Genomic DNA, 21,485 nt, shown 5'->3' on the forward strand with positions numbered 1-21,485 from the left:
CAATCATTGGCCACCATTGTCATTTTTCATCCCCAGCTACCAGTGACTACAATCAAACACCAATAAATAACCTGAACAAGTCTATTTAACTGGAAATCTATTGCAATCAAATCTGATTTAATATCAACTTGATTAATAAATCATATGAGTTCTTAATTTTGATCGTTCTTATCAGTCCAATCCAACAATCATAACTAACAGGATCCAACAATTAACCCATACCACAGTTTTTTTACGGAAGACATGCATTATTAAATCCAGTGGGACCAAAACCACCATAAACCGGGCTTGTCCAAGGACATGATAAGTTTTAAAGTCAGAATTGAAAAAATTGCTCTCAAAATCTGATATGAACATTCATGGCATGGGCTTAAATAAGGTATTACAATATTTTACAAATAAACCCCTAGACTTCTTTAATACTCCCTTTTTACCAATAGGATCCTAATTAAGGTCCAATTCTCAACACTCCTCCTCGAGATGGGCAAAAGATATCCACTAAGCCCATCTTGTCACATAACCTAGACAAATCTAATGAACTAAGTTCTTTAGTGAGGCAGTCACCCACTTGCTCTCCAGTGGCAGCATGACTTAGCTCTAGTAACCCATTATTCAGCTTTTCCTTGATGAAGAATCTATCAATCTCCACATGTTTTGTTCTATCATGTTGCACCAGATTGTTGTCAATGTTGATTGCTGATTTGTTGTCGCACCACAATTTCATTTTAGTTCATTAGTCCACCTTAAGCTTGACCAACAAGGCTCTCAGCCACATCATCTCTGCAACTCCTAAGGTCATGACCCTGTACTCTGACTCTGTCGTTAATCACACTACTACAGACTGGTTCTTGTACTTCTAAAAGACCAAGTTGCCCCTATAAACATGCAGTATCCTGAGAAAGATCTTTTATCATTTGCACACGTTGCCCAATCAACATACAAAAGCCCTCAATGTCTATATGCCCATTCTTTCGGCAGATCAACCTCTTCCATGGTGTATTATTCAGGTACCTCATGTCAATTAGGAAGAATGAAAATCAAGCAGCTAAATTAAGAGTTTTCAATAATTAGAAGCTTCATTATTTTCGATATCTTTAAGTTAGAATAGAAATATGTATTATTAAGTTACCTAAAATAGATTATGCAATTTATTTTGTACCTAAAATAGATTGTAAGATTATTATTTAATGGAATGAAAGCAAAGAAAAAAGATGGAGTCGATTCGGAATCGAGCCTGCTCAGTATTCATGTTATTTTTCTCAAAACTTTGACATGATATCAGAGCAAAATTTTTGCCCTAATCACGGATAATCCTTTGGAGGACTATCAAAGACTCTCTTCCCGCCAACCTTCTTGAGAGACGGGAAGGGAGGAAGGGAGGAAGGGAGATGGCATACTGCACGCTAGATCTCACCCTGATCTCCACAAAAGACTTGAAAAATGTCAACCTCTTCACCCAAATGCGCGTCTACGCCATCCTCACCATATCCTACGACGACCCGCGCTTTCGGCAGCGCATCGCCCCCGATTGCGATTGTGGACGGAACCATGTTTGGAACGCTACGATCCACTTCATCCCCACAAGCAATCCACCACCTGCTCTGCATCCTACCCCGCGCTGATCGCATACTCGAAGACCGCGATGTCGGCTTCGTTCAAATTCCCGTGCGCGACATTATCGCCACTCCTGGCGATACTCGCTTTGTTAGCTACAAGGTCTGTCGCCCGCTCTCCGCAGCGGCGAAGCTGGATCAGGAACCGATGATTGCATACCCGCTGGCGGGATATTACGCTGCGCCACAACCATATGGATGCGGGACTCCGGCGATGCCGGTGGGATATGGTTATGCTCCGACGGGATATGGGGTTTCAGGAATGGGGTTGTTATGTTTGTATTATTATTCGTCCACTTCGGTCTATCGAGCTTCGGTACTCTCAGGTTTCGGTACTCTCAGGTTTTGGCCTCTTGGCCTTCGGCACTCTCAGGCTACAGTACTCTCCGGCTTCGGCACTCTCAGGCTTCAGTACTCTCCGGCTTCGGCACTCAGTTTCGGCACTCTCGGTTTCGACAACTTGAGGATTTTTTGTCGCGACAATTTTTTCAGTTTCTACAATGTTATCAGCTTCTTATTGACAAATTGATGCTTCCTGATCAGTCAGCATCAATTTGAGAGGAGATGTCAATCAGGAAGAATAGAAATCAGTCAGCTAAATTAAGAGTTTTCTATAATTAGAAACTTCCTTATTTCCAATATCTTTATTATGATTTATTTCTCTTCTAGCTGAATATTTAGATTATAAATATGTATTATTAAGTTACCTAAAATAGATTATGCACTTTATTTTGTACCTAAAATAGATTGTAAGATTATTATTTAATGGAATGAAAGCAAAGGGAAAAGGATGGAGCCGATTCAGAATCGAGTCTATTCAGTATTCAACCTATTTTTCTTAAAACTTTGACACCTCAGAATCTGATTTCCATATTCATATGGCTCTTCCATGGATCATGCATGGAGCTACTCACAACGCTCACTACAAAAGTGATGTCGTGTCGAGTGTGAAACAGACAAATCATACGGCTCACCAATCTCTCGTATCTCTCACAATCAACTGGTTCCCCTACCTCTGCACTCAACTTGTCCTTCTGGTCAATTAGAGAGACTACAAGTTTGCACCACAACATACCTATTTTCATGAGAATAAAATACATACTTTCTTTGGGATAAGACCATCCCCTTGTCCACGGGTCACTTCAATCCCAAAAAAGTATCTAAGATGCCCAAGATCCTTTACTTCAAATTCATTTCTAATCTTATCATAAGTTACGCATTCTTTGTATTACCATAACCGGTGACAATGATGACATCAACATACACAACTAATATAATGGTGTGACATTCATGTTGTTAAAAGAATACCGTATAGTCTGCATTGATCTACTGATATCCCATGTCCATCAAAGTCTTTCTAAACTTGTTAAACCAAATTCGAGAAGACTGCTTCAAGCCATACAATGACCTCATAGGCCTACACACCTTGCCCACTATATAGACTGTACCGGAATCTAGTGGAATCTCCATATATACCTCTTCCAGTAACTCATCATGAAGAAATGCATTCTTTACATCAAGTTGGTGTAATCTCGACCGACCATTCACTGTCAGGGAAAACAATGTTCTCAATGTGCTCATCTTAGCTACTGGTGCAAAAATTTCATCATTGTCAATGTCATATGTTTAATTATACATTTTCACAACCACTCGTGCTATGTACCTCTCCACCTTCCCTTCTGGAGTTTGTTTTATTGTGAGGATCTACTTGTATCCAACTGCTTCTTTCCCCGTTGGTAGTGACACTATCTCTCATATTCGATTTTTATCGAGATCCCTAAGCTATTCATGCATAACTGCTTTCAACTTGGATCCTCCATAGCAACCTGCCAACACTTGGATATAGAGTCAGTGTCCAAAGGTTAATACTCCATCTAAAGGTGATATATTAGAATATGTTACAAAATTATAAATAATATGTTCCAACCCAAAATGATCGGCAGGATGTCCCACATTGCTGCGAGAGATCCTCCTTAAAGTTGGGGGGTTAGGAGAAGGAAGAGGAATCATATCACCTGGGAGTTCTAAGTCAAAGATGAATACTATATGTGTCTCAAGAGTTAGGAAAGACCGGGAGAAGGGACTAGCTAGCACAAGTGGCACTGCAAGCACCGTTTCCTCATTTTGCTTCCTTCTCCTTGTATACATCCTTAGTTCACCTTCAGCCATAATCTCACCACCTTTGGGTCACTATCCTCATTTTTCGGTTCCTCAACAGATTCATCACACATCATAGCTCACCTTCAGCCAGAATCTCACCACATTTGGGTTCACTCTCCTCATTTTTTGGTTCCTCAACAGATTCATCACACATCATAAGACAAGAAAAAACTCCCACATGTACCACTCTCTCACAATTGCTACTCACACTGTCTTGTCTCATATCTCTAGTATCTGACGAATCATCAAAGGGTGAGATCAACTCTTGGGTGTAGTACATTTCAAATTCTTTAAATGACACATTCATGCTCACAAATAGTCTCTTCTCTATCGTGCTCCAGCAGACATACCCCTTCTAGGTAGCAAATAACCTACAAACACACATTTGATAGCTCTAGAATCCAACTTTCCTACTAATTGGTTATTATCCTTCAGAAAACATACACATCCAAACACCTTCAATGAAATGATCCCGCTATTATCTCTTTTCAACATCTGACAATGAGACTTTCAATCCAACACCCTTGAGGGCATCCTGTTGATCAATTAAGCAATTGTCAAAATTGTTTGCCCCTGTAAGTGCTTTTGGGACATTCATTGTGATCATTATGCTTCAGGCTACCTCTAGAAGATGTATATTCTTCCTTTTTGCTACTCAATTTTATGTTGTCATGTATAGACATGTGGTTTGATGTTGTATCTTATAGGCTAACAAGTATAGCACAAATGCATTGTTGGTATACTCTGTCTCATTATCAGACCTCAATACCCTCACCACTGCACCATATTGAGTTTAGATTGCCTTGTGGAAGTCTTTAAAGCAAGAAAATACATCACCCTTATTTTCATCAAATATAACCACGTAACATGAGAAAAACAATTAACAAAAGTCATAAAATATAGATAAATATTCATAGAACTTGTAGAACAAGATCTCCAAACATCAGAATGTATCAAGTCAAAACTCCCATAACTCCTGTTCCTAAAACTAATATGCTCCTAGTAAATTTATCAAACTCACATGCAACACAAACAAGCTTTTGTTTATTTGCATTTTCATACAAAGAATGCTACAACTGACTCAATAAACTAGAACAAGAGTATCTCATGCGTTTGCGATGAAGCAACAACACATCCTCCACACTCCTCCCATATTCTACTACTCAAGTACACTCTACCGTCGATGTCAAAGCTGAGTCCATCCCTTCCCGGTCCAAGTATCAGAGTTCACTATCCCACGTTCCAATCCCAAGTGTTCGGCTCATCTCTCTCTTGAAAGATCACCTTACGAATATAAAAAAACAACACATTTTAATTGAAGAATAATGACACTAATATATAAAAGGTTCACTGGAAAAGGAGCATGCAAAAATATTGGACAAAGTAATATAATTAGTACTCTTCACTGTATCATTACCAACTACAGGTTGTGTTATATCATCAACAATCTAGATGCTCTCTGATACTGCTAATGGAGTAAAGGAAGAAAACTTTCTAGCAATACCTGTTACATGTCAAGATACACCAAAATTTACTATCCATTCTGATGATCCTATGGTGGAAATAGTGACATAAGCCTGTGTATCACAAGTGTAATTGTCAGAGTAAGCATAAGTGACAATATTACCCTTTGATGATGACTGGTTAGAAGCATCCTCAATCATATCTTCTGGTGTTTTATGCTACCCCTTCAACAACTCCAGATACTCATGATCCTCAATGGTAAAAACCACACTTGCCTCTCCCTCTTACGCTACCATCAGATTTGTGTGGTAGCCCTCGTTTCCATTTTTTCAAGCACAACGACCAGGACCACAGCCTCCACCCTGTCCATGTTCACCTCTCTCTCTTTAAGTAGCTGCCATCAGATTTGGGTGGTAGCCCTCGTTTCCATCTTTTCAAGCACAACGACCAGGACCACAGCCTCCCCCCTGTCCATGTTCACCTCTCTCTCTTTAAGTAGCTTAAGACAAGACTTGTTAAATGCCCAACTTCAACATAGTTGTAGCACTTGCGAGTCTCCCCTTGAACATCTATCATACCAGTGCTCGAGACAACCAAAGCTGACCGTGCACTCGGAAGTCCACTTGGCTCAGAATGTAGCTTCATGCGACTCTTTTCCTGTATCACCGCAACAATGACCTCATCAAGTGAAGGGATAGTTGTCTGAGCTAGGAGAAAAAATCTTCTCTGATTAAAGGTCGAGTTTATATGGGCCAGAAACTACATAGTCCTAATTTGTTTAAAGCTCCACTTTCTTGCACTTTGGATCACCACAGCTTGATATAAGTGAGAAGCGATGATGATCTGCCCATAGTCACTCCAGCTCTATGAAGTACTCCTAAATCAATCTATCACCCTGAACCACTGCTTATATCTCACGCTGAATCTGAAACAACCTCATGTGATTCTCAGCTCTAGCATAGTTCTCCTTCAGCTTCGCACAGTTGTCGCTCACCTTTTGAATGTCATTCACTGACAAGGCAATAGATGGAGCCATCAAGTTGAGTAGCCAGGTGTAAAGCAAAACTTGTCTGGTCCTCCACTCATCCCTCGCAACACTGTCTCTCTTTGGCTAGATTCGATGTGACCAACTCAGACATGTGACCACTCTATAAAGTTTCAGATCCACAGGGGGAGATCTAGCTTTACTTGTGCCGGAACACGTGTTGAGGTAGTGGTTCCCATCAAGACACTAGCTCCTTCTATAAGCCCAACCAAGACTTTCAGAATTTCAGGATCTATCTTCCCCAGAAGTTTCAATCATTTATCTCCAACACTATCTACATATCTTGACATCCTCCACAACAAGAATCCAAGTCTAGATCAAACACTATCTACATCTCCTGACATCCTCCACAACAAGAATCCAAGTCTAGATCACTCAAGTCGCATGCAAAACCACAGCCGCTTCGATCCTTCACCTCCTTGTCGTTCAGTGCAACGCAGGCCCTGCTCCGCTACCTTCCTCACTCCCGAGCAACATGTAACATCACACCAATCCTACCTCCCTGTGATATAGTCGCGGCTCGTTGAGAAGGCAACACCAACATTGTTGTGTACGCAGACCACTTAAGCGGCTCAATTAGCCCTACCTCCTTGTGATCTAGTCGCAGCTTGTTGAGAAGGCAACGAAAGCACAGCTGTGTGCGCATACCACAGAAGCAGCTCCCGCCTTGTCGAAGCCTCTTTTGTTAGCTCTAACACGACTGCTTTGCAAGCACGAAGCAGAAAGTTGGGAGTTTCGGGTCTCTTTATATCAATCTAGGTCTTTGTACGCTATCTCGACCGGATCAAGAAGTTCACATGAGCACGACACTGACGGAAGAGAAAATTGAGAGTTTCGAGTAGTAGCAGGCGACTAGGGCTCTGATAGCAAATTTGTAAAAATTGATCTCAAAATCTAATCTGTACATTCATAACATGGAGGTATTATAATATTTTATAAATAAACCCCTAAACTTCTTTAATATTCCCTTTTTACCAATAGGACCCCAAAGAAGGTCCAATCCTCAACATTCTATTTTGGGTGGCTACAACTTATAAAGGTGACTACAAAATTACTGTTGGGAAAGCAATTTTTATGAAAGTAGTGGGCATTACAGTTTACTTTTTTATTAAAAAAAATTTGGCCAATAACTTCCTTACAGTTACCGCACATTATCAGATCTAATTCTTAGAAGTAGTTTTTTACCAAAAAATTCTTTAAAAAATATCAAAAAAACTAACAGCCAAATAAATGTTTGGCTAAAAATCCGAGCAGTGAAAAAGCTGTCCAAGAAGAGACCCTTAATGAGGCTTGAGTAGCTCATTTGATACTAAAATCCAATGATCCACACTTAATACCACTTAAATTAAAATGGTTGCAACAATGATGGAATCTGCTCTTTTCCGATATGAAAAAATCAAGAAAGCTAGGACGTGTTAAAGCAGTCTTCAGAGGATTTTTAAGCAAAGCAAAATGATTACCTCTTTCAAGCTACCATTTGCCCTTGTTGCAAAATCATGCTCGAGTAAGGAAATATACGTCATCCTATATGCCTGCTTAATTGATAGCAGCTCTAATGAAGATCGAGTACATACGATTTCCATAACAAGAATGAGGTCTGTACTATAACCATACATTGCTCTTCGAATTATCTCAGCATCTCGGTCACTAGGCTCGCTTAGCTGAAGATACACCATATGCTGCATAGAAAAAAGAGAATTGCTACAATAGTGAGATAATGCATTTTTCAGTAGCACTATAAGTGGTTTAAATGGAAAAAAAAAAAACATAGCACTATAAATGGTTTAAATGGAAAAAAAAACTCGCCGAGTAATAATCATTCTTTTGAGACAGGATGTAAAGAGCATCCTGGTTATAAAGATCAGGAAGGCTGGGGCGAATAGGTGAGAGTTCTTCAGCATTTCTGTAACCATTGATCTCCACATCTCTCAGGTCAACGAAACAATTATAACCTGCAGTTTACGCACAGAATGAAATCGCAAGTCCTGAGCATGATAAACATGTATAGAAAATAAATTTAAGCTATTTTAGGACAGACGAGAAACTAAAACTTAAGCAAAGAAGCAGCAACAAAGAAAAAGGCAATCCAATTCATAAATGTTAGATTCCTACCCACGAGCTTCCATTTCTAATTTCTATAAATAGATGAGGCCGTCATTCAATTGGTTGGAATAATAATTTAATTTATAAATTCCTTTGTGCTGGACTTCAATATTTCTTACTAAAAGCAGCAGAGGTAGTATTAATATTCAAAATAATTACCCTGCTATCAAATTTAAATCATGGTAATTCCACCGCACTCCATTTTCTATGGAAACTGTTAGATACTGATAAAGTGAAAAGAAGAGTGCATGCATTCACCTTATGCTTCCTCAGTAACAATAGTATGCTACCAAATATGTCCGTTGGAAATAAATAGAAGAGTGCATGACATCAATTTTGTATTTTATTTTTAGTATATATATATAGCACACACACACACACACATATATGTAGATATATATTGTTTTTCAAGGCGAATTAACTTACTTTTAAAAATTATTAAAATGATTTGTAAGTATTTTAAGTGCTTATAAAAATAAATGTCACCACCAATAAATTTTTAATGTAAATCAAAACATAAATAAAATAAAATTAAAAAGAAAAATAAGAAACAAAAAATAAAAGTTACCCCAACCGGCTCCTAATATGAACACAGTCAAAATCATTTGTCACAAAGTGGAAAACATAGCCCAACTTACAAGCAAAAGGATTAATATAATATTTCCAAAACAAAGTAGAATTCATAATTTTAGGGGTCGTTTGGGGTCAATTTTGTTTTTTTTTTCTATTTTTTGCTATTATTTTGTTTTGTTTATGTTTTGATGTACATTAAAAACACTGTTATTGCTGGGTCCCAAGCACCAAATACAAAAAATTGAGGATTGTGTCCGATAGTCGACAACCAATGTAAATTTTGTCCAAAAAAATGATGACAACAATAACAATAAAGCCTTAATCCAACTACATGGGGTCGGCTACATGAATCCTTGTTCTCCATTGCGTCCTATTTAGTGTCATATTTTCATTTAATTCTAATAAATTAAGATCATTTTTTATACAATAAGCCCGAGTCTTCCTAGGTCTACCTTTGTCTTTCTTAACATAAGTCGAGTCTAGAACATCCACTCTCCTAATCGAATCATCAAATGGTCAGTCTTAATGTGACCAAACCATGTCTAGAACATCCACTCTCCTAATCGGATCATCAAATGGTCAGTCTTAATGTGACCAAACCATCTAAGACGACTTTCTCTAATTTTGTCCGTCATAGGAGCTACACCAACCCTATCACGTATATAACCATTTCGCATTTTGTCTCTAAGTGTAAAGCCACTCATCCACCTAATCATTCTCATCTCAACAACACCTAACTTAGTATCATGCTTCTCTTTTAAAGGCCAACATTCAGCGCCATAGAGCATTGCAGGTCTCGCCACTGTCTTATAAATTTTTTCTTTCAGCCTAAGCGGTACTTTTCTATCACACAAAAGGCCCGAAGCATTCCTCCACTTCAACCAACCAACTTGAATTCTACTATTAACATCCCCATCAATATCATCATCGCTTTGAATAACAGACCTGAGATATCTAAATCGTTCACACCTTTTAATAATTCGATCATCCAAAGTTACACTTCTGTCACTAGAGCTACTACTACTAAAATTACATTCTATGTATTCAGTTTTAGTTCTACAAATGAAGGCCTTTAGACTCCAATGTATAAATGTCACGGTGTCCCATGAAAGCAAAGCATTTTATAACCTGAATACAGTGAAAAACGTGCAAGAGCCATTACACCGACACTCAGGTCTTGTGTTAAATAAGTAAGAGTTACCACATTATGGACCGATGAAGAAAAAAGGTTATTTCATAGAAACTAATATTATGATAGAATTTTGAAATATAAACACTCTCACAGGCAAATTGATAGAACTAGTAGATATTATTGTCCATAAGAAAATAAAGTTATTTCATAGAAACTAATATTAGGATAGAATTTTGAAATATAAACACTCTCACAGGCAAATTAATAAAATTAGTATATATTATTGTCCATAAGAAAATAAATATCTTATGCATTCAAGAATAGAATTTTGAAAATAAACACTCACAGGCAAATTAATAAAATTAGTATATATTATTGTCCATAAGAAAATAAATATCTTATGCATTCAAGAAACTAAATGGGTCGGAGAAAACACTAAAGAGATTGATAGCTCATGTTCTAAATTTTGATATTCATGTGGGAGCTCTATTAGAAATGGTGTAGATTTAACTATAGATAAGAATTTAAAAGATAATATTGTAAAATTAATAAAATTGAAGATAAAATTATAGTCATAAAGATTATTGTTAATACTAAGATTTCTAATATTACAAGTGTTTATGCTCCTCAAGTAGGCTTAGATATATGCTCAAAAGCAAAATTTTGAAATGACTTGTAATAATTAATACAAATGATACCTCATGAAGAAAGAATTTTTATTGGAAAAGATTTAAATGAACATATTAGTAGAGTTGAAGAAGATTTTAAAAATATTCATGATGGCTACTGTTTTAAAATGATTTTGCTTTAGCTTATGGTTTTATTATAGTTAATACTTTATTTAGAAAAAGAGGTGAGCATCTTATTACCTATAAGAATGGGTCTAATAAAACACAAATTGATAATTGTCCTATGAGAGAAATAGATCATCAAGAATATAAATATTATGAAGTTACTCCAAGTGAAAATTTAAGTATTCGACACCGATTATTAGTTCTAAATTTTAAGACGAGTTGGAAGAAAAAAATATAATTAAACATTATCATAAAATTAGATGAGTACACCTAAAAGATACAATTAAAATTATTTTTATGAATAAACTATACGATTTCAAGATTTGGGATGATCATGATGAAACTAATTATATGTGAGATGAAGTAACAAGCGCTATTATACAAGTGATAAAAGATGCACTTGGAGAATAAAATGAAAAAGTTATATAAATAAAAATAGTTTGTGGTGGAATAATACTATGCAAGAAAAGATAAAATATAAAAAAATTTATTATAAACATTAGTATAGATGTAAAAACTTAGAGAACTGAAAAAAAATATAAGGTGATATGTAGAGAGTCTAAGAGAATAATTTGTGATGCTAAGAATATTACTTTTAGTGATCTTTATAATAAATTAAATATTAAAGAGAGTAAAAGATAAATGCATAAACTAGCCAAACAAAGGTAAAATAAAAGCAAAAAATTAATTAAAAATTGATGTTGAGTATTTAAGTTTTCACTTGAAGTGACCTTACAATCTTTACATTCTCAGCCATTTATTTTTATCATAAGAAAACAATCATAATGTGTTTTATTAGATCCATTCTTATAAGTAATAATATGTTCACCTATTTTCTTAAATAAAGTATTAACAATAATAAGATAATTAGCTAAAATAAAATCTAATATGATTCTATCCTCTTCACTAATCACTCAAATTGTAGCCACTATGAATATTTCAAAAATTTTCTACCACTACCATCATGACCGTTTAAATCTCCTTCAATAAAAAAATTTTTTCTTCAAAAAGGTATCATTTGTATTATTTCTTCTAGCTCATTCAAAAATGTTTCTTTTGAAGTCATTAAAGATAAGCATACTAGAGATGTTACTTGTGTCGTTCAAGGAGGAGGATTGACCAAATACTTTCCTATTTCAGTTGGAGGACCTGATAGTATATATCTCAATATAAGTGTGAAAATATTTAGGATATTTGGGAGTTTTTTGGCTTATTGAATTTTTTAATATTATTTTAAAAACTAAAAAAATGATTGGGGAGTGGAGGAAGATTATTTTGGTCACCAAAGGAAGATTATTTTGGTCACCAATTTTAAGAATAAAGATGATGCACAAGAGTGCACAAATTATATAGAACTTCAGTTAATCTGTCATTTATTAAAATTATGAGAGAGTAATTGAACATAGGTTAAGATGAGATACAAAGATTTCTCATAATCAGTTTGGGTTGATGCCGAGCAACCATAGAAGCTATACATTTATTGAAAGGTTTGATGGAGTACAAGGAGAGTAAGGAGGTTATACATATGATTTTTATTGATTTAGAAAAAAATTACGATAAGGTTCCAAGAGAAGTTCTATGGAGAATTCTAGAAAAGAAGATGTTTATATGACTTATATTCAAGTCATTAAAGATGTGTATACTATAGCTTTTACTTGCGTTCAAGGAGGAGGATTGACCAAATATTTTCCTATTTCAGTTGGATTACATCAGGGATCGGCTTTAAGCTCATATTTTTTTGCTTTAGTTATGGATGCTTACTAGAAATTTACAAAAGGATGTGCCCTGGTGTATGTTTTTCATCGATGATATCCTTCTTGTGGGTAAGACTAGAGAAATAGGTCAAGAAAAACTTGAATTATGGAGGTCTACATTAGAGTCTAAAGGACTTCGTTTGAATAGATCTAAAACTGAATGTATGAAATGTAATTTTAGCGGAAATATATTTAGTGGCAAAGTTATAATTATTGGTGATTAAATCATTAAAAGAAGTGAACGTTTTAGATATCTAGGTCTATTGTTCAAAGTAATGGTGATATAGATGAGGAAGTTATTAGTAGATTCAAGTTGGATGTTTGAAGTGGAGGAATGCATCGGGATTATTGTGTGACAGAAAAGTCCCGCTTAGACAAAAAGAAAAATTTTATAAGATGGTGGTGAGACATGCAATGATTTATGGTGCAGGAGGTTGGCCTATAAAAGAGAAACGTAAAACTAAGTTAAGTCTTGTTCATATGAGAATGCTTAGGTGGATGAGTGGCTTGAAACTTAGACAAAATGTGAAACGAATGTATCCATAAAAATGTTGGTGTAGCTCCAGTGGCCAATAAGATTAGAGTCATCTTAGATAGTTTGGTCGCATTACACGTCGACCATCTAATGATCCGGTTAGGATAGTAAATGTTTTAGATTTGACTTAAGAAATTTAGAAGTGGACCTAAAAAAAATGGGGTATGTTGTATAAAAAAATGATATTAATCTATTGAAATTAAATGAAAATATGACACTCAATTGGACACAATGAAGAAAAAGGATTCATGTCGCCGACCCAAGTTAGTGGGATAAAGGCCTGGTGTTGTTGTCGTCGTCTTGACTTGAAACAAAACAAATTTAGTTGTTTGATTAAGATATGATTGTTTTTGAAAACATTCAAAGCACCCAATAGTTTTTTAAGTGCTTTCAAAAACCTGTTTGTTTGTTTTTAGAAATAAAAAATAAAAACATGTTAAAGACAAATTAAACAAAGATGTTTTTAAAAACGAAAAAAAAAAAATTAAACAAACATGTTTTTAAAAATGAAACAAAAAAAAAAATGATCCCCAACAAGCCCTTAATATTATTCCTTCTGATTTTATGGTAGCATTCATATAGCACATATATTTTGGGGATCTGGGTCTCCTCCTAGTAAGTTGGATGAAGGAAAAGAAACTGTTTCAGGAGGATCAGAAACAGAATAACCAAATTAGAAAAAATTAAGAAAAGTCATTTTATTTCTCATCGGAACATAAATAATATTAAATAAACGTAATGATTTTTTTTTACTTGCACCATGAAATTACCTAAAAGGCTGGCTAATCCAGTGTTCATATAGCACATACTTTAGGGGTCTGGATCTCCTCCTAGTAAGTTAGATAAATGAAGGAAAAGAAACTGTTTCTGGAGTATTCAAAAGTCAGACAAATCAAATTTGAAGGCATTAAAGAAAAATCATTTTATTTCTCATCCAAATAAAAATTATATCAAAAAATCGTAATATTTTTTTTTCTTTGTTACACCATGAAATTATCTAAAGGATTCATTCCAATTCAAAAGAGCTAGGAAAAATACTACTTTGTTTTTCCATATCATGCTACTTTTTTGGACCTGATTCCAACATTTAACTTGACATAAATAGCCGAGGAGAAGGTAACTGTTATGAAATTGATGTGACGAACAACAAAATAAGCAAAAAAAAATGTTCCATATTGACCACAGCATATCAAAGAACGTCTAGTCAACATCAAAGCAATGCAGTGAGCTCAGAATTGTAGAAGGCTAATTAGGAACCTCATAGTACGACTAAAATTGCCACCAGCAGAATAAGAACTATAAGATCACCAACAAAATTAGGTACTCTCCAACAAAGTAGGCAATGATCCATCATGATATTAGCTAAAATATTTTTCCCATCAGAAAGTTCACAAGGTAGGAACTTATTAGCATATAGATGATGAAAGAAGTATACATGAAATGACTTGGGCACAATGTACAAAAATGATATTAAATTGTTAGAATTAAATGAAAATATGACACTCAAGAGAACACAATGGAGAAAAGGGTTCAATTAGCTGACCCCACTTAGAGGGATAAAGGTTTGTTTTTGTTATTGTTGTTGTATAGAAGAAGATAGAGCCTAAGATCTTGTCAACAACTTCCAAGGCTCTTACCAAATAGATTAGTTGGCACTCATATATTTTAGAGGTATAAATACATCTTTACTAAATAAAAATAAACTCTAAGCCCTGGTAGCAGGTAATTGGATAACACCACGGACCTGAGTTGAATCATAAAGTGCCTCAACCAGTTGGTATTACAGTTCTGAACTGCCCAGTCAATATTACATCTGAGCTTTTGCTCTACAGGTTCTTTAGTGTAGAGGCACGCCAAATATGAAAACTCATATGTTTCCCTTGCTGGGCAGGCCAATAGTAAAGACGTTTAGAAGTTCTAAGCGTTCGTGAACAATTATTGTGACTTCAATCAAGAACAGTAGAATGGAAAATTAAGTTTGAAAGGAATGGTGGTGGAAGAAGAGAGGTAGAGTGAAATGTAGAAGTTCTAAGCGTTCGTGAACAATAATTGTGACTTCAATCAAGCACAGTAGAATGGAAAATTAAGTTTGAAGGGAATGGTGGTGGAAGAAGAGAGGTAGAGTGAAATGTTTATTTCAAAAAAATTCAAAATTCAAATCCAGAAGCAGAAGGAAGAAAGGTTAGGAATAGTGGGAGAAAGAAAAATGGTTATTTAAGTTTATTTGATATTTTTAAGTACATACTAATTGTTATTAATATCAATTTCTTTAACATAGGTTTTTATTTCTTGGTTGGTTGACAAACCGAGTACTCTCAATGAGCGAATTTTTAAGTATCCGTCCAAGACAATTTAAGTCCACCTTCAATACTGAGTTTTAGCACTAATGCGCAGCTTTCATGAACATACTCATAAAAGCAGGCCCACAGAGTATGACTACGCCAGCCATCACATTACCTCAATGGAACACATCAAAGTTTTTTTTTTTTTTTTTTTCGTGTGAAGGCTCTTGCACTTTGCGATGCTCAGGGCGAATTTAAAATTTCATGTGATGGTTGTTTCAAGGGGCAACTGAGATGTATTATATATTTATAAATCTTCCATCAATTTCTCTAGCCAAATAATTTCACAAATTCCTCGTGCAATGGCTCAAAATTCTACCTTAAAACTATTCTAACCACCACAGGTAATTTTTTACTTCTCCAAGAGACAAGATTTCCCATAACTTTGTGCAAAATCCTGAGGAGGATCTGTTATCCTCATCTCCTGCCCAATTTGCATTTGTGTATCCTCCTTTGTGGTCCTTCTTTGTATTTCATGGAAGATCCTCTTTCTAGACTTCATTTAAGATACTTTAATATATAATTTATTAAATTTAGTGCCTTCAAAAAGATAATGCATTGATTAACTTATCACATTAACTAAATATGTAATGATTGGTCGAGTCAAAGCTATATAAATGGTTAAGATACACAAGCTTTTTAATTGTGCACAAGTATCAAATTATGATGACATGAAACAACCTCACAAGATCAAGTCCGATGTTTAAATCAAACCCAATATTCAAACTCCAAAGCTTATGAACAGTCTCCGCTAAATGAGACACAAAACCTTAAACTAACAAAAAATTGTTAAAATTTAAAGGTCCCAATATTGATAAAAAATTCCCTACAAATTAAGTCCAATAATCAATTCAAACCACCCAAATTATTGAATTGCAAATCCATTAGACTGATTACCGAATTGAGACAAATGTCCTCTACAGGTAAATACAAAACCAATAAACATATAAAATTATCTCAAGACAAAGTGTTAAGGATTTTCTTTCATGCTAACTACACTTTAATTCAAACCTCTGGGCAATTCATGGTTCTTAATCTGATGAACCCTCGAGTATCAGTTTAAGACGTTCCCCCATGGATTTTATGCCCATGCAAATTCTTGATCACTCAAATAAAATAAAATATAAACCCATGATTGTACAAATTATTGTATATGGGAAAACTCTAGCAATGCTAAATAACCTCGCCTTTTGAAATCCATGATGTTCAACAATCTTTTTTTTTCAACAAAGAATATGAACCGTGCAACGAGCACACGAGTGTTTTTGAGCCCACAAATGCCTTTCACTCAAAGCAACACAGATAATGAAGAAATGAAATATCCTATTTGCCAAATTTAAAATCTTTTAAGGTGGTTTTAGCTAGGCCAACCACCTCCAAAGCCAACCCATTTGCATTAAGTTTTTAATGTGTCAAATAATACACTTGCTTTAACAATTTAACCCATCAGTTGATTTTCCTATACTTACCTGATACCATTTTAGGGCTTCTAGAAACACATCCCGACTAAAAAGATTTTGGGGTACTGGTTTGGCTAGTCCTCGTTTCCTCCGGCGTTGGCTTCTCTTCTTGAGAGGTAGGTTTTGGTCTTTTGGTAGGTGTGATCTTGCTACCTGATATGGTGGCAAAATCCTGTTTGAAGTGTAGTGTGGACTTGATGTTGTGGTGCTGAGGAAGTAGCCGAGAGTGAAGATCCAAAGGAGGAGAATGAAAAGGAGTGTCAGCTACCTGCAGATGATGGTGAGATGCTTGTAGTTCGACAAGTTCTCTAGACCGAACCTAAGAGAGATCAACAATGACTCAGATATACTATCTTCCGTACACATTGTACTGTAAAGGGGAATGTATGCAACCTCATTATGGATGAAGGCAATTGTGAAAATGTGATCTCTACATATATGGTAAATAAAATGAGTTTCACTACAGAGATGCATTCCGAACCGTACACCCTGATTTGGTTGAAGAAGGGAAATGAGATTTGTGTTGACAAGTCAAATCTGGCGAAATTTCAATTGAAGACAAGCTACAGGATCAGTTTTGGTGTGATTCGATTCCTATAGATGCATGTCATAATCTGTTTGTTCAACCTTGGCAGTATGACAGAGGTATATTTGATGATGGTCACAAAAATACCTATATATTTAACAAGGATGAGAAATGTATTGTATTTTTGTCATTAAATGAGTCAATAGTAATTAGCACTCAGATAGATTGGAGCTATCGTGCCACGTGCCACCTTTGTACAGGCTATGATAGAGGCACCAGTGGAAATGGCCTTGGCGATGCTAGAAGGCAATGAGACGGAAGTACCATACCTGAGGCAATGCGACCATGAGAAGTTTAAGGATGACTTGTCGAACAGTATGCCACCAGGATTGCACCTTTGCGAGAGATTCAACATGTTATAGACCTTATCCCAGGATAAATGTTTTCCAACCGACTAGCCTATCGGATGTGACCAACAGAGTATGAGGAGTTACAAAATTAGGTGGAGGATCTAATGTCCGGAGAATTAGTTCGCAAGAACACCAATCTATGTGTTGTGTTAGCTTTGATTGTGCCACAAAAAGATGGATTGTGGCACATGTGCATAGATGGCAGGGTTGTATCCAAGATCATAATCAAGTATAGATTTTATATTCCTAGATTAGATGAGTTGATCAATTGCATGGAGCCAGTATTTTCTCCATGACTGATTTGCGTGGTGACTACCACCAACTCAGGATGAGACTAGCGGATGAGTGGAAGATAACCTTTCAGGCATGAGATGGACTATATGAGCGGATAGCCATGCCCTTTGGGCTATCCAATGCCCCGAGTACTTTCATGCGGCTGATGAACCAAGTTTTTTGATCCTACATGGAGAAATTTGTGTTTTGTACTTTAATGTTATCCTGGTGCACAACAGCTGAGAGGAGGAGCACTTACAACATTTTCGCTAAGTTGTTGAGGATCTTCAGACAGAGCAACTATATGGCCATCCAAAGAAGTGTTATTTTCTTACACTGCATACATGCTTTTAGGAATACATCATTTCAACTGCTGGTATTGAATGGATCCAACAAAGATCGAGGCTACTGTAGCCTCGCCCAGACCCCAACCATTTACTCAAGTACACCCGTTTCATGGTATGAGTTCTTTTTACAAGAGATTTATCAAGAACTTTAGCTCGATCGTGACACTTTAGACAGAGCTTCTCAAGTAAGATAAATTTGCATGGTCAAATGATGCTTTGAAAAAATAGGTGACCCAATCCCCGTTCTCGCACTTCCAAATTTCAATCAAGTGTTCGAGGTAGAGTCCGATACCTCTAATGTAGGAATTAGAGTTGAACAAAGTCAAGGAGGACACTCTATTACTTTCTTCAATGAAAAGTTGAATGATTCTAGAAAAAATTCCACCCACAACAAAAAGTTTTATGCCATTGTCAGAGCCCTTAATCACTGGAATCATTACCTACTAGTAGATGAATTTACTCTTTATATTGACCATGAGACCCTGAATTTCTTGAATGATCAAAATAAGTTAAAGGCAGACATGCCTCATGAGTGAAATTTCTTTATTTATTTCACTTTGTCCTCAAACATAAAGCGGTAAGTTGATACACCGAGTTGTCGCCACTTATTACTCACTACAATGAAGTCGACAGTCACTGGTTTCAAGGTATTAAAGGATTTGTATGCGACTAATGAGAATTTTAGGCTGTTTGGATCCAGTGTTAGAATAGGCTCAGTGTCAGGATAGGTTGTATGAGTAGTATCACCAATCCGATGAATATCTATTCTTCCAGAACATATATGCATTCCTAAAAGTGCCCTTAGAGAGAGTATTTTACAGGAATGTCACAGTGGAGGAATGACATGACATTTTGGTAGAGGCAATACCCTTAGTAAAAGAAAAGTTTTCCTGGCCCCTACTGGTCTAAGCATGTCATATGGCTAGGACCCAAGAACAGAATACCGGGCTATACACTCCCCTTCTTGTTGCAGAGGTACATCAGTTAGACATGAGCTTGGGTTTCATTGTGGTCTTATCATGGACACGACAGAATAAGGATTTTGTTATGATTATGGTAGACCATTTTTTCCAAGATGGCGCACTTTGTTTCTTGTCATAAGAGGATGAATGCATCACATATTGCCGACTTATACTTCAAGGAGGTAATTAATCTTCATGGCATAGCCAAAAGCATTACTTCAGACAAGGGTGTCAAATTTCTTAGCTACTATTGGAGGACTTTATGGGGTAAATTAAGTATGAAGCATCAGTTCAACTCAGCACCTTGCCCTCAGATAGATGAGTAGAAAGAAGTTCTAAAACGCAGTTTGTGAAAACTTCCTAGATGTTTTGTGGGAAAAAACATCATATAGTGGGATTTGGTTCTTCCTCGGGTGGAGTTCGCCTATAATCGTTCTACGAGTCAATTTGCAGGCCATAATCCATTTGAGATTGTGTACAGGTGGAATCCTCTTATGGCATTAGAGTTGGTCCCTATACAGATTTTCAGCTATTTAGCTTATCACTAATGCGAAGATTCAAGGCAAGGATATTCAAACCCTACATGAGTAAGTCAGGAAAGAAATTGCTAAGCTAAACAACAAGTACCAGAAACATGCCAACAAGTTTAGGAAAGCTACGGTTTCAAGGAAGGTGATATGGTATGGAATAAGCCAAAAAGGGAGTGATTTCATGTAGGTTCCTTTCGAAAGCTCAAGCCTATATTTGATGGTCCAATAAAAATGGTTAAGATTAATGAAAATTCCTCCAAGATTGACCTACTTGAAGATTACAATATTTCTACTACTTTTAAACTTGTTGAGTTGTCGCCCTAAAGGAGAGTCTGGATGCCTACGGAAGAGGGAGCGAAGACTCTCTTACCTGGGAAGAATGATGTGGGAGGGAGCGTCGCTACCAAGCCGCAGTATCGCGGGATCCTACAGTACACGGGATCACGATAGTCCCGCAATCATGGGAGAAAGGACAGAGGGATCCCATTTTTCCCTTTCCTTCTTTATTTTTTTTCCTTATTTTCTACAAGATAACATCTTTCCTGTATTCATTTCTAGTCATTTCCTAATTTCTTATTTTTCAATAGTTGTTCTTCGATAAATATTTTTCTATGAGGAGACATTTTTTATGTTGTTGTAGGTTTTTGGGGATTTTAATTTTTCTGAGTTTATGAATACTGAGAATTTTTTTCTGAATTTTACTCTCTGGAGTGTTGTAGTCTCTTCCCTTCATAAGTGGTGTGCTTATAGCTTGCCAAGAGATAGGTGGAGGATACCCCTTGCCGTCTTCACCTCGCCGATATGCCGTTCAACCATTGTTTCTCGTTCAACCATTTCCGGCGGGACAGCAGTCAAGAGCAATCACCTGCCCGTTCAACCATTGTTTCCGGCGGGACAGCAGTCAAGAGCAATCACCTGCTATTGTCAGCAAAAATCTGCACATTTATGCTCCCGATTCACTGTCCCAACCGTCGTTCTTGTTGATTATCAGCCTCCTTCTTTCTTCCCATGCCGGTATCAATCTTATCTTCCCACGCCGGTATCAATCTTACAATCTCTCCAATAATTCTTCTTTCTTCCCATGCCGGTATCAATCTTACAATCTCTCCAATAATTCTTGTGCTTTAACACACCGTCTATGGGCACTAAGATGGTGTCACCACCTCTACGCCTACACTTATACCATCTTCAAAATTTTCATTGAAAGGATTGCATGGTCCTATCAAGATGAATTATGACCTAAGTGGCTCTCCAGTTCTTAAGTGGCTCACTCACACCTAAGGTACAAGCTCAACTGAAGCATTTTCCATGATGGCTAAACCAATGGTTACTACCTGAGAAAGCTACAATATGGAAGGAGGCGCAGCTAGTCGAGGACTGAATTATGCCAACCCCTTAGGATAAGGATCATTTTAATGTTGGTTATGGTAATTTATCTTCGAATGTGTAGAATAAAATATCC

The 21,485-nt window shown here is 36.3% G+C and overlaps 1 protein-coding gene across 1 annotated transcript in view; it reads right to left on the bottom strand.

Moving 5' to 3' along the window:
• LOC110021638 (annexin D2-like) overlaps positions 1 to 21,485 on the bottom strand; it is a 39,619-nt gene that overhangs the window by 2,104 nt on the left and 16,030 nt on the right. Inside the window, exons 2-3 of the mRNA XM_020720205.1 lie at positions 8,089 to 8,234; positions 7,743 to 7,961 (exon numbers count right to left, since the gene is read on the bottom strand). Of these exons, the coding sequence (XP_020575864.1) occupies positions 7,743 to 7,961; positions 8,089 to 8,234 (365 nt within the window). The remainder of the gene's footprint in view (positions 1 to 7,742; positions 7,962 to 8,088; positions 8,235 to 21,485) is intronic.

The sequence above is a fragment of the Phalaenopsis equestris genome, unplaced genomic scaffold, assembly GCF_001263595.1.
Source record: "Phalaenopsis equestris unplaced genomic scaffold, ASM126359v1 Scaffold000136, whole genome shotgun sequence".
In the NCBI taxonomy this organism is placed as follows: Eukaryota; Viridiplantae; Streptophyta; class Magnoliopsida; order Asparagales; family Orchidaceae; genus Phalaenopsis; species Phalaenopsis equestris.